Genomic DNA, 13,218 nt, shown 5'->3' with positions numbered 1-13,218 from the left:
ATCAACTTTATTCCAATATCCTTTGTGCTGGGTAAGTCAACTTTATTCCAATGTTTGTGCTGGGTAAGTCAACATTATTCCAATGTTTGTGCTGGGTAAGTCAACATTATTCCAATGTTTGTGCTGGGTAAGTCAACATTATTCCAATGTTTGTGCTGGGTAAGTCAACTTTATTCCAATGTTTGTGCTGGGTAAGTCAACATTATTCCAATGTCTTTTGTGCTGGGTAAGTCAACATTATTCCAATGTTTGTGCTGGGTAAGTCAACATTATTCCAATGTTTGTGCTGGGTAAGTCAACATTATTCCAATGTTTGTGCTGGGTAAGTCAACATTATTCCAATGTCTTTTGTGCTGGGTAAGTCAAAACCTCTCAGTTGGGGGTTGTCATGCCTCTATTGTATCTGGGTAAGTCAAAACCTCTCAGTTGGGGGTTGTCATGCCTCTATTGTATCTGGGTAAGTCAAAACCTCTCAGTTGGGGGTTGTCATGCCTCTATTGTATCTGTGTGGGAGAATACTATGATGTAGTATGTTATATTGACTGATGAACACCTGGGAGGCCAGGTAAACTGCAGGATTGTCAAAGTTACCTGTTGTAATTTAGCCCCTCATTATGATATTAAGTATCACAGTGCCCTTTGTTATTGTAGAAGTCACATAGACCTGCTCACAGGATTGTTATTGTAGAAGTCACATAGACCTGCTCACAGGATTGTTATTGTAGAAGTCACATAGACCTGCTCACAGGATTGTTATTGTAGAAGTCACATAGACCTGCTCACAGGATTGTTATTGTAGAAGTCACATAGACCTGCTCACAGGATTATTATTGTAGAAGTCACATAGATCTGCTCACAGGATTATTATTGTAGAAGTCACATAGACCTGTTTACAGGATTATTATTGTAGAAGTCACATAGACCTGCTCACAGGATTGTTATTGTAGAAGTCACATAGACCTGTTTACAGGATTATTATTGTAGAAGTCACATAGACCTGCTCACAGGATTATTATTGTAGAAGTCACATAGATCTGCTCACAGGATTATTATTGTAGAAGTCACATAGACCTGTTTACAGGATTATTATTGTAGAAGTCACATAGACCTGTTCACAGGATTATTATTGTAGAAGTCACATAGACCTGTTTACAGGATTATTATTGTAGAAGTCACATAGACCTGTTCACAGGATTATTATTGTAGAAGTCACATAGACCTGTTCACAGGATTATTATTGTAGAAGTCACATAGACCTGTTTACAGGATTATTATTGTAGAAGTCACATAGACCTGTTCACAGGATTATTATTGTAGAAGTCACATAGACCTGTTTACAGGATTATTATTGTAGAAGTCACATAGACCTGTTCACAGGATTGTTATTGTAGAAGTCACATAGACCTGTTTACAGGATTGTTATTGTAGAAGTCACATAGACCTGCTTACAGGATTGTTATTGTAGAAGTCACATAGACCTGTTCACAGGATTGTTATTGTAGAAGTCACATAGACCTGTTCACAGGATTATTATTGTAGAAGTCACATAGACCTGTTCACAGGATTGTTATTGTAGAAGTCACATAGACCTGTTCACAGGATTCTATGTAAGGAAACGTTTTTTTAAAAACTCACTCACAGAGTTATAGGGAGAAGAGACTTAAAGACTGACTCACACAGGGAGCAGAGACCTAAAGGCTGACTCACATAGTAGCTGAATAACTACAGAGGGATCTGTGTTTGTCTCTCCTTTCCCTAGGAGCTGAAGCCTGGTACCATCGATGTGACGGAGCACAGTGCCCTCTAGTGGCTTTCTATGGCTTCACTTGGATGGTCTAAGGGCTTCGATATTCGCCAGACATTCGGACCTTCAAACTTCAATAGCTCACAAACTATTTGAGCTACAGACCTCAGGTTAGACTCTTTATGAAGGAATTTTTTTTTCTCACAGAGTTTATTGTCTGAGCAAATGTGTGACGTAGGATGTGAAATCTTGAGCCCTGGGATGTCCCTCCTACCATTTCATTTGCTCTTCCGACTGTCCATCAACTCCTGGCTGAACCCTACGTCACAGTCACTGACAAAGCACATGCCTGCGATCGTTACATCGTAGGGCAGCAGAAGAGAGTGGTTTCATCACTATAGCACATTCAGAAATCGATTTTTATAGCCATTCATCTAAAATAATTCAGAGATTTTAAACAAAAAAACACATTCTGTTTGTCATAGACGTACAAGATTAATACGAGATGAAAGGCGAGTTCGTAACGAGTTCAGGAAGTCAAGCTCTGTGAGACTTTCACAGGGGGGGAGCACGGTAAATGGAACGCGTTAGCACAATTGTGCGTCACAGAGAATGTTGACCCTGTGTTCTGCCAGCTAGAGAGTATTATCTTGTTCCAAGATTGTGGGATCCATAATAAACCCCAGGAAGAGTAGCTGCTGCTTTGGCAGGGACTAATGGGGATCCATTATAAACCCTAGGAAGAGTAGCTGCTGCCTTGGCAGGAACTAATGGGGATCCATAATAAACCCCAGGAAGAGTAGCTGCTGCCTTGGCAGGAACTAATGGGGATCCATAATAAACCCCAGGAAGAGTAGCTGCTGCCTTGGCAGGAACTAATGGGGATCCATAATAAACCCCAGGAAGAGTAGCTGCTGCTTTGGCAGGAACTAATGGGGATCCATAATAAACCCCAGGAAGAGTAGCTGCTGCCTTGGCAGGAACTAATGGGGATCCATAATAAACCCCAGGAAGAGTAGCTGCTGCCTTGTCAGGAACTAATGGGGATCCATAATAAACCCCAGGAAGAGTAGCTGCTGCCTTGGCAGGAACTAATGGGGATCCATAATAAACCCCAGGAAGAGTAGCTGCTGCCTTGGCAGGAACTAACGGGGATCCATAATAAACCCCAGGAAGAGTAGCTGCTGCCTTGTCAGGAACTAACAGGGATCTATAATAAACCCCAGGAAGAGTAGCTGCTGCCTTGACAGGAACTAATGGGGATCCATAATAAACCCCAGGAAGAGTAGCTGCTGCCTTGGCAGGAACTAATGGGGATCCATAATAAACCTCAGGAAGAGTAGCTGCTGCCTTGGCAGGAACTAATGGGGATCCATAATAAACCCCAGGAAGAGTAGCTGCTGCCTTGGCAGGAACTAATGGGGATCCATAATAAACCCCAGGAAGAGTAGCTGCTGCTTTGGCAGGAACTAATGGGGATCCATAATAAACACCAGGAAGAGTAGCTGCTGCCTTGGCAGGAACTAATGGGGATCCATAATAAACCCCAGGAAGAGTAGCTGCTGCCTTGGTGCCACGACTAACATCTGAGTAATCTCTGCACACCATGGAGCCCCAGGATGATCTGGAGCTATCAAAATGATCTCTGACCTCTGACTTCACCCTAGTAACGGGAGAACCTCCTAGGGACATGTGGTCCGTACCCTCGTTGTGGTACAGAGTACGGTCATCAACGAGCAAAGATGCTTGTGAGCCCACAACTACATAAGTATTCAGACCCTTTACTCAGTACTTTGTTGAAGCACCTTTGGCAGCGATTACAGCCTCGAGTCTTCTTGGGTATGACGCTACAAGCTTGGCACATCTGGATTTGGGGAGTTTCTCCCATTCTTCTCTGCAGATCCTCTCAAGCTCTGTCAGGTTGGATGGGGAGCGTTGCTGCACAGCTATTTTCAGGTCTCTCCAGAGATGTTCGATCGGGTTCAAGTCCAGGCTCTGGCTGGGCCACTCAAGGACATTCAGAGACTTGACCCGAAGCCACTCCTGCGTTGTCTTGGCTGTGTGCTTAGGGTCGTTGTCCTGTTGGAAGGTGAACCTTCGTCCCAATCTGAGGTCCTGAGCGCTCTGGAGCAGGTTTTCATCAAGGATCTCTCTGTACTTTGCTCCGTTCATCTTTAGCTCAATCCTGACTAGTCTCTCAGTCCCTGCCGCTGAAAAACATCCCCACAGCATGATGCTGCCACCACCATGCTTCACCGTAGGGATGGTGCAGGTTTCCTCCAGATGTGACGCTTGGCATTCAGACCACAGAGTTCAATCTTGGTTTCATCAGACCAGAGAATCTTGTTTCTCATGGTCTGAGAGTCTTTAGGTGCCTTTCGGCAAACTCTAAGCGGGCTGTCATTTGCCTTTTACTGAGGAGTGGCTTCCGTCTGGCCACTCTACCATAAAGGACTGATTGGTGGAGGGCTGCAGAGATGGTTGTCCTTCTGGAATGTTCTCCCATCTCCACAGAGGAACTCAAGAGCTCTGTCAGAGTGACCATCGGGTTCTTGGTCACCTTTCTGATTGCTCAGTTTGGTCGGGCGGCCAGCTCTAAGAAGAGTCTTGGTGGTTCCAAACTTCTTCCATTTAAGAATAATGGAGCCCACTGTGTTTTTGGGGACCTTCAATGTTGCTATAAGGTTTTGGTACCCCTCCCCAGATCTGTGCCCTTGACACAATCCAGTCTCGGAGCTCTACAGACAATTCCTCATGGCTTGGTTTTTACTCTGACATGCACTGTCAACTGTGGGAACTTATATAGACAGGTGTGTGCCTTTCCAAATCATGTCCAATCAATTGAATTTACCACAGGTGGACTCCAATCAAGTTGTAGAAACATCTCAAGGATGATTAATGGAAACAGGATGCACCTGAGCTCAACTTCAAGTCTCATAGCAAAGGGGTCTGAATAGGTAAACATGTATTTCTGTTTTTTATTAATTTGTAAAAATTGTATAAAACCTGCTTTCGCTTTGTCATTATGGGGCATTGTGTGTAGATTGCTGAGAAAATTGATTTATTTAATCCATTTTAGAATAAGGCTGAAACGTAACAAAATGTGGAAAAAGTCAAGGGGTCGGAATACTTTCCGAATGTACTGAATATATATTATTTTAACCATATTAATGAAATTGGAGCCACGTCTCATATGCGCCAAAATACAGACCAGAGATGTGACCCTCCTAGTCTATCAAAAGCTTTTTCTGCATGGAGAGATAATACAAGGTAAAAATCTGTCGTTCTGCCCCTGAAGAAGGCAGAACGACACTGTTCCTAGGCCGTCATTGAAAATAAGAATTTGTTCTTAACTGACTTGCTTAGTTAAATAAAATTCACATAGCAATTTATGGGAGATACTATTTTGTCGAAAATAATGAGAAACGTTTCTCTGCTTCCAAAATCCCATTTCAGTCACCTGTCTGTTGAATCACAGCAGTAATACTTTTGGGGCTTTCAAGTACATCCTGGGTGGTGCATAGTCTGGTCACAGATGACGGTAGTTCAATTTCCAGGTTGCTGAACTGCATTTGGAGATATCCGAAGAAGAGCTGCTCTTACAATCTCGCGATATCTGACACCGTCAAACTTCCCCATGAGCCCTTGCGTGTTCTCTTTCTACCCGGCGCCTTAGAATGGGTACGTGTTTTCATCTTCTGGTCGCTGCGAAAATCCTTGTGCATCAGTTGTTTTACATCAGGACTACATCTATTATGGTTTGGCATGTTAAAGTGTAATTTAAAATCAAATGGTTATGTTGTTAAATTATACGGATAACCCATTTGGTACTTTTTTTAAACGGAATTATTGTATAACAATGTCTTGACATGTAACAAGATGGCGGCTCTCATGGGCTAGTCTACAGTTGACATGCAATTGAGCCTAATTTGCAACTATTTCTCGAATTGCACTCAGTCGCTTATAATATTTACTGTTTCTAAGTATAGTTTATCCCCATAACGTTAATATTGATTTCTGGGTTGCATGGTTTGGTTGAAATGTTGCTAGCAAGTCCTCGTTAACTAGCTAGTGGTGTTGCAGTCGTTCGCTAGCGCTAGGCCTTCGGATGCCTTCCACGTTTTCTCTCACGAAATGTATTACTTTGCATCGAGACTAAATCTGCATTGTTCGAAGTTTGTATCTACTAGACTGTACAGTGTCTACTAAACTAGGTAACGTTAGTATGTCAGCTGGCTACTCTTTCTCCACGGCACTTTGCTAACGTTTGCTAATGGCTACTCACAACCACGCCAGCGTAGGGGAACGTGCTAGCCATGTGTACTTGGCTGGCTAGTGGTACTGCAGTGGTTTCCTACCCAGGGACACCTAAGACCTCTGGGGATACTTGAGAAGACACGAGACCATAGGTCTACTGGTAAATTGCTCTCTATTCGGAGTAGCTGTGTGCTTGAGTGAAAATGATGACAATTAGGTTTCTGACATTACAGTGCGGATAACCACCTTGGAGAACTGACACTCAAGCACGTTGAAAGTAACTGTTTTGTCGTGTTAATTCAGCAGTTTGCTCCTTTCTCAGCAGTGTCTTGCCTCTTGTTTCTGTGACCCAGGTATCTCTAGGGACAACTGGCATAAACGCCGCAAGACCGGCGGCAAACGAAAGCCCTACCACAAGAAGAGGAAGTATGAGCTGGGTCGTCCTCCTGCTAACACCAAGGTAAAGACCACTCCGAATCACCTCTAGTGATTCTAGGGGTGGATTGAGCTATAGTAACTCAACATAGACTCGATGCCTGTGATATTGCTGTTGGGAATGGGCACTAGTTGCTAGTTCAACGGGAGTGTGGATGATTAGACATTGACCATAGGTAGGTCTGTTTTTGACCGTTTTGGTTCAAAGTTTAGGACCTACCAATGATCCGGACTGTCATAGTTACACTGACACACCAATACTAAACAATGGGACATGTGTAGCTGTCGTGGCAACTTGTTATCCCTTTGCATGTAGCGCAATTCACTTTATTACGCATTTTTGGTTTTCTACTAAACATAAATGTTTCCCCATCTTACCCCCTTGTCCTAGATTGGACCCCGTCGTATTCACACGGTGAGGACCCGCGGCGGCAACAAGAAGTACCGTGCTCTGAGGGTCGACGTGGGCAACTTCTCCTGGGGCTCTGAGTGTAAGTCTCTCGTGTTGTTTATGGTAATCATTTGGAGGGTAATAGTGATGTCTTTCCGTGAAGATACCCATGTCCAGTTCTGCTACTGAATGCTTGTGACGATATTCGTGACTCTGAGAAAGACAAAAAGCTAGATTTAGTCATTAAAACCAAACTGGATTGAACTCTATATTTCAACCCCATACTACATCCTCTTCAGGTTTTAATGCCACCTTACTTCGAATGGTCCTTGTGTTCATTCTCCGGGCTACTCTTCAAACAATGTTTCATACCTCCAGTAGTTTCACATCGTTTTGTTACGTAGGTGTAATTGACGCAGTCTATATTCTTCAGGCTGCACTCGTAAAACCAGGCTCATCGATGTGGTGTACAACGCCTCGAACAACGAGTTGGTGAGAACCAAGACCTTGGTGAAGAACTGCATCGTTCTCGTTGACAGCCTGCCTTACAGGCAGTGGTATGAGGCCCACTTCGCCACTCCTCTGGGACGCAAGAAGGGAGCCAAGCTGGTACGTACTAAAAGACTGTCCCAAATGGCTCCCTTTCTCACATGCTCTCCTTTGCGTAAGGCAGACAAAGGCCAAAACGGTGCCCTTTAACTTTAGATTTGTGAATTGTTTTGCTTCACTGTTGGAGTTAGGAACACAATCCTTTCACTACACCCACAATAACATCTGCTAAATATGTGTCCAATACAATGTGATTTGATTGTCCAGATCCCTGTGAAACATTCATGTTTGTCCATAATATTGATTAGAATCTCTGTTCTTCTATGAAGATAACTTTGTCCAGTTCTGCTACTGAGTGACTGATTGATATTCGTGACTCTTGAGAATGACCTTGGATTTATTACAATGTGAGAGAACTTAGTGACACTAAATGTTCTGTGGAATTGAATGTTCTACTATTGCAGCTAAATTACTAGTGGCTCTTACCATGGGGTTGGCTACACTTGGCAGCTGCACTAGTCAATCACAGGTGTTATATTACAGCATTGTGCCCATTAATCGCCTAACGTCAATCTGTGTCTTTACGGTGTTAGACTCCAGAGGAGGAGGAGGTGATCAACAAGAAGAGGTCGAAGAAGATTCAGAAGAAGTTTGACGAGCGCAAGAAGAACTGCAAGATCAGCCCTCTCCTGGAGGAACAGTTCATGCAGGGGAAACTCCTCGGTGAGTCTACAACCTCTGCTTCTACTGGTTAGCACTACTGGTTAGCACTACTGGTTAGCACTGCTGGTTAGCACTGCCCAGGAGTAATACCAGAGGTAGAAATTATAATAGTGGTAATGGTAGTATAGATAGAGGTAGAAATAGTGCTACTAGTGGTAATGGGCCCGGGGAGACTCTCTGGTCCGGGGCATTTGAGTAGAACGGTTTCAGGATCTGTCCACATCAGATATCTTATTAAAAGGCAACTGATCCTCTAACAGCACACCTACTCAGAGCTTTGTGGATCCAGGTCTTAATTATAGCACTGCTCTTCAATCTGGGTCGTGGGACTGGGTATATGCTTTGGTTCCAGACCATTAACACACATGAGGGGATTCATGTTTTTCACAACTGACTGATTGGCTGTGAAGGTGTAAGGCTGGAACAAAAGCCTGCACTCCCTGCCTGTCTCTTGGGATTGGGTTTGGGGGGTGCACAGGAAGTGCAGGTGTGGTTCTGTCCCAACAGGGAGACGAGCTGGTACGTACTGACACCTAATTGACCCCATTTAAATGAGTTAAATTGAGTGTTGGTGCTGGACTGGCACACCCTGTGGGACGGACTGCATTATGAGGTTCAGGATCAAATCTTACCCAGTTCTGTTACTGAATCCTCGCTGATGCACCTTGAACATTTTCTGATGGGACTTTTGTTACTTGCTCGTTGGTGCGTTTGTCTTTGACTTGGTAATAATTGTACCTTTCTCCGTGTCTTGCCCCACTCCTATTGCATTCTCCAATTGTATCTCCTACCCCCCCCCCCCCCCCCCCCCTTTCTCCATTAACTATCTTCTGCTTTTCTCTCCCGTCCTGCAGCCTGCATTGCCTCCAAGCCCGGCCAGTGCGGCAGGGTGGATGGTTACGTGTTGGAGGGCAAGGAGCTGGAGTTCTACCTGAGGAAGATCAAGGCGAAGAAGGGCAAATAGATCTGCTGTTTTGATACCACGTCAATAAAAACACACATCCCACATCGCTGTCAACGTGTCTTTTCTTTTTTATAGCTTTATGGTCTTCTTGGGTGTTTGACTACTGTAGAGGAAGTTTATTTTTTAAATTTAACTCGGTTTTGATTCCTGGACATGGTGGTTGTCTAGTTCTGATTTTGGTCAGCAGACATGGCTAAATATTCAGATTTGTGTCGTTTGTGGTTTCTAAAATGGTTGCAGTAGACGGTCTTCCTTAGTGGTTAAATCGGGGTTAATAACGGGTCTAATCTTCCGATAGGGTTTAGTTTTGGTGGTTTTTGCTGCCGCCGCATTGTCTAGTGCCAGGTCTGCCATCTCCATGGCTCCTCTGTCTCATTCCAATGCCAAATCAACCTCCGCCACAGGCAGAAGGGCTGGCCACAACACTGGCCCCTCCCTTTCGATGGCAGAGAACAATATTTAAGGTTCTTCGTTGAAATCTGCTCTAATAAAGTGAAATGTTAATCTGATCTATTTGTCTGATTTTGGTTGAAGTTGATTTATAAAACAGACTTGGTAATGAGGTTTTCTAGTCACCTCTTGCCTGAACTTCATTGTCCCCTTTTTTTTGGTCAAAATTTTAAATGAATGTTTACTGCATGGGGTTTTTAGGAATTAGTGGTTCACATGGAGTCTTTCCGAAATAGAAACCGGTCCATCCTTTTCCTAACATGGCTGTCTTGTTCCCTCTTACTAGTTAGAATGAAGATGCTCAGACAACATGCTTCTAAAGGACTTTTCTCCGAGGTCCTTACCGTAGGTGGCGAGGTCCTTACCGTGGGTGGCGAGGTCCTTACCGTGGGTGGCGAGGTCCTTACCGTGGGTGGCGAGGTCTTTACCGTGGGTGTGGTACTCTAGTGCCCAAAGACCTGTTTCGGCAGCCCCATTTGGGACATCTTTGAATAGTCAACTGGGTGGGACTTGTGATGGGTTAAATTTGGATCGCATGTTTCCATTTGCTGGACCTGGCAGATTGAACAACAGGCCATATAGATGGCGGGAGGACTTACCCGTGTCTGACCGCAGCAGTATTGAGTATTTCCATGCTAAAGTAGTACATTTTCTTAATTGCCTGATTATGCACAGCTCGTAGGATACCCCCCCCCAAAAAATACTAAAGTTGTAATTTAAAGCATTTTTACTTAGGTACTTTACACCACTGGCAGGCCCATGGGACTGATTTCTGTGTCAGCAAGTAAAACAAAAGTTGCCACCCTACATGTGGACTAGTTGATTTATTACACTGGAAATGTGGGAAATTCCTTTTTTGTGGAAATACTGATATCGTAACCATCATATCGAAGTAAACTTGGAGTCACGTAATGATATGGTGTGTATGGACCTCCTAGGACGTGGGAAACCGTGCGGTTTATTAGGCAACAGTTATAATGACCTTCACAGGGTGGTGGGAGTGCACAGTGATCTTGATTCTCCTTTATAATAAATATCCAGGGTCTTATTCTGGTGGTCGATGCTTGGCTGATCTCGCTCTTATCCAAAATGTTACAGAACTATCGGAGTTGGAAATGCGATGGAAACACATTGAACTTTAGATTTTTATTCAGTACATGAAAACTTAAAAAAAAAAAATACGTAGTGTGATATTAATATAATTCCCTACATCATCACACTGGTTTCGATCCACATCAAGTCAGTTTGTTGGAAACTTATTGTTATATTTTCATAATGCGGATTTTTGAATATTTGCATGAAAAATCGGTCGCCAATTGGACGGAAACCTCCTGAGCTGCTTTCCCACACATATTTAGTCTAGTCCTGGACTAGCCAGCCCGTGGAGTCATACATTATACCAGCAGTACATTTGCAGTATTTTAGTAGCAAATTGCAGGGGGGAAATGTGCAATGATTGCCTGGAATAAGGGTTTCAAACCACAACATAGTACAGCCTAGTAGGTGACAGAGTCCAGTTACTGGTGAAGAAGAGGAAGAGACAGTAGGTGACACTACCACCAGGTCAGAGTCCAGTTACTGGTGAGGAAGAGGAAGAGACAGTAGGTGACTCTCCCACCAGGTCAGAGTCCAGTTACTGGTGAAGAAGAGGAAGAGACAGTAGGTGACACTACCACCAGGTCAGAGTCCAGTTACTGGTGAAGAAGAGGAAGAGACAGTAGGTGACACTCCCACCAGGTCAGAGTCCAGTTACTGGTGAGGAAGAGGAAGAGACAGTAGGTGACACTCCCACCAGGTCAGAGTCCAGTTACTGGTGAGGAAGAGGAAGAGACAGTAGGTGACACTCCCACCAGGTCAGAGTCCAGTTACTGGTGAAGAAGAGGAAGAGACAGTAGGTGACACTCCCACCAGGTCAGAGTCCAGTTACTGGTGAAGAAGAGGAAGAGACAGTAGGTGACACTCCCACCAGGTCAGAGTCCAGTTACTGGTGAAGAAGAGGAAGAGACAGTAGGTGACACTACCACCAGGTCAGAGTCCAGTTACTGGTGAAGAAGAGGAAGAGACAGTAGGTGACACTCCCACCAGGTCAGAGTCCAGTTACTGGTGAGGAAGAGGAAGAGACAGTAGGTGACACTCCCACCAGGTCAGAGTCCAGTTACTGGTGAAGAAGAGGAAGAGACAGTAGGTGACACTCCCACCAGGTCAGAGTCCAGTTACTGGTGAAGAAGAGGAAGAGACAGTAGGTGACACTCCCACCAGGTCAGAGTCCAGTTACTGGTGAAGAAGAGGAAGAGACAGTAGGTGACACTCCCACCAGGTCAGAGTCCAGTTACTGATGAGGAAGAGGAAGAGACAGTAGGTGACACTCCCACCAGGTCAGAGTCCAGTTACTGGTGAAGAAGAGGAAGAGACAGTAGGTGACACTACCGCCAGGTCAGAGTCCAGTTACTGGTGAGGAAGAGGAAGAGACAGTAGGTGACACTACCGCCAGGTCAGAGTCCAGTTACTGGTGAGGAAGAGGAAGAGACAGTAGGTGACACTCCCGCCAGGTCAGAGTCCAGTTACTGGTGAGGAAGAGGAAGAGACAGTAGGTGACACTACCGCCAGGTCAGAGTCCAGTTACTGGTGAAGAAGAGGAAGAGACAGTAGGTGACACTACCACCAGGTCAGAGTCCAGTTACTGGTGAAGAAGAGGAAGAGACAGTAGGTGACTCTCCCACCAGGTCAGAGTCCAGTTACTGGTGAGGAAGAGGAAGAGACAGTAGGTGACACTACCACCAGGTCAGAGTCCAGTTACTGGTGAAGAAGAGGAAGAGACAGTAGGTGACACTACCACCAGGTCAGAGTCCAGTTACTGGTGAAGAAGAGGAAGAGACAGTAGGTGACTCTCCCACCAGGTCAGAGTCCAGTTACTGGTGAAGAAGAGGAAGAGACAGTAGGTGACTCTCCCACCAGGTCAGAGTCCAGTTACTGGTGAGGAAGAGGAAGAGACAGTAGGTGACACTACCACCAGGTCAGAGTCCAGTTACTGGTGAAGAAGAGGAAGAGACAGTAGGTGACACTCCCCCAGGTCAGAGTCCAGTTACTGGTGAAGAAGAGAAGAGACAGTAGGTGACACTCCCACCAGGTCAGAGTCCAGTTACTGGTGAAGAAGAGGAAGAAGCCAGTAGGTGACACTACCACCAAGGTCAGAGTCCAGGTACTGGTGAAGAAGAGGAAGAGACTGTAGGTGACACTCCCACACAGGTCGAGTCCAGTTACTGGTGAGGAAAGAGGAAGAGACAGTAGGTGACTCTCGTTCTCCCACCAGGTCATAGTCCAGTTACTTGTGAGAAAGAGGAAGAGACAGTAGGTGACACTACCACCAGGTCAGAGTCCATTACTGGTGAAGAAGAGGAAGAGACAGTAGGTGACACTAACACCAGGTCAGAGTCCAGTTACTGGTGAAGAAGAGAAGAGACAGTAGGTACTCTCCCACCAAGGTCAAGGTCCAGTTACTGGCGAAGAAGAGGAAGAGACAGTAGGTGACTCTCTCTCGCCACCAGGTCAGAGTCCAGTTACTGGTGAGGAAGCAGGAAGAGACAGTAGGTGACACTCCACCAGGTCAGAGTCCAGTTACTGGTGAGGAAGAGGAAGAGACAGTAGGTGACACTACCACCAGGTCAGAGTCCAGTTACTGGTGAAGAGAGGAAGAGACAGTAGGTG

At 45.0% G+C, this 13,218-nt stretch overlaps 1 protein-coding gene and 2 non-coding genes across 3 annotated transcripts; all 3 read left to right on the top strand.

Annotated features, from left to right (window-relative positions):
• Window positions 1-5,319: 5,319 nt before the first annotated feature.
• Window positions 5,320-9,107, top strand: LOC120020748 (40S ribosomal protein S8). The gene is made up of 6 exons (XM_038964493.1): window positions 5,320-5,425; window positions 6,355-6,461; window positions 6,828-6,927; window positions 7,261-7,436; window positions 7,970-8,099; window positions 8,954-9,107. Exons 1-6 carry the CDS (start codon window positions 5,422-5,424, stop codon window positions 9,061-9,063), a joined length of 627 nt encoding a protein of 208 aa, XP_038820421.1. The 5' UTR covers window positions 5,320-5,421; the 3' UTR covers window positions 9,064-9,107.
• LOC120020767 lies at window positions 6,980-7,048 on the top strand. The gene has a single exon (XR_005472455.1). It is a non-coding gene; the product is annotated as a small nucleolar RNA SNORD38 (small nucleolar RNA).
• Window positions 9,108-9,389: 282 nt separating the features above from the next.
• Window positions 9,390-9,521, top strand: LOC120020771. The gene has a single exon (XR_005472459.1). It is a non-coding gene; the product is annotated as a small nucleolar RNA SNORA35 (small nucleolar RNA).
• The last annotated feature ends 3,697 nt before the right edge of the window (window positions 9,522-13,218 follow it).

The sequence above is a fragment of the Salvelinus namaycush genome, chromosome 25 (genome assembly GCF_016432855.1).
Source record: "Salvelinus namaycush isolate Seneca chromosome 25, SaNama_1.0, whole genome shotgun sequence".
In the NCBI taxonomy this organism is placed as follows: domain Eukaryota; kingdom Metazoa; phylum Chordata; class Actinopteri; order Salmoniformes; family Salmonidae; genus Salvelinus; species Salvelinus namaycush.
Note: the sequence above shows the minus strand (reverse complement) of the source record. Positions and strands in the feature narration are given on the sequence as shown.

Coding starts and splice junctions, on each gene's coding strand:
- LOC120020748 (XM_038964493.1), top strand. Junction 7,437..7,969: donor GCAAGAAGGGAGCCAAGCTG/GTACGTACTAAA, acceptor TTACGGTGTTAG/ACTCCAGAGGAGGAGGAGGT. Junction 8,100..8,953: donor CATGCAGGGGAAACTCCTCG/GTGAGTCTACAA, acceptor CCCGTCCTGCAG/CCTGCATTGCCTCCAAGCCC.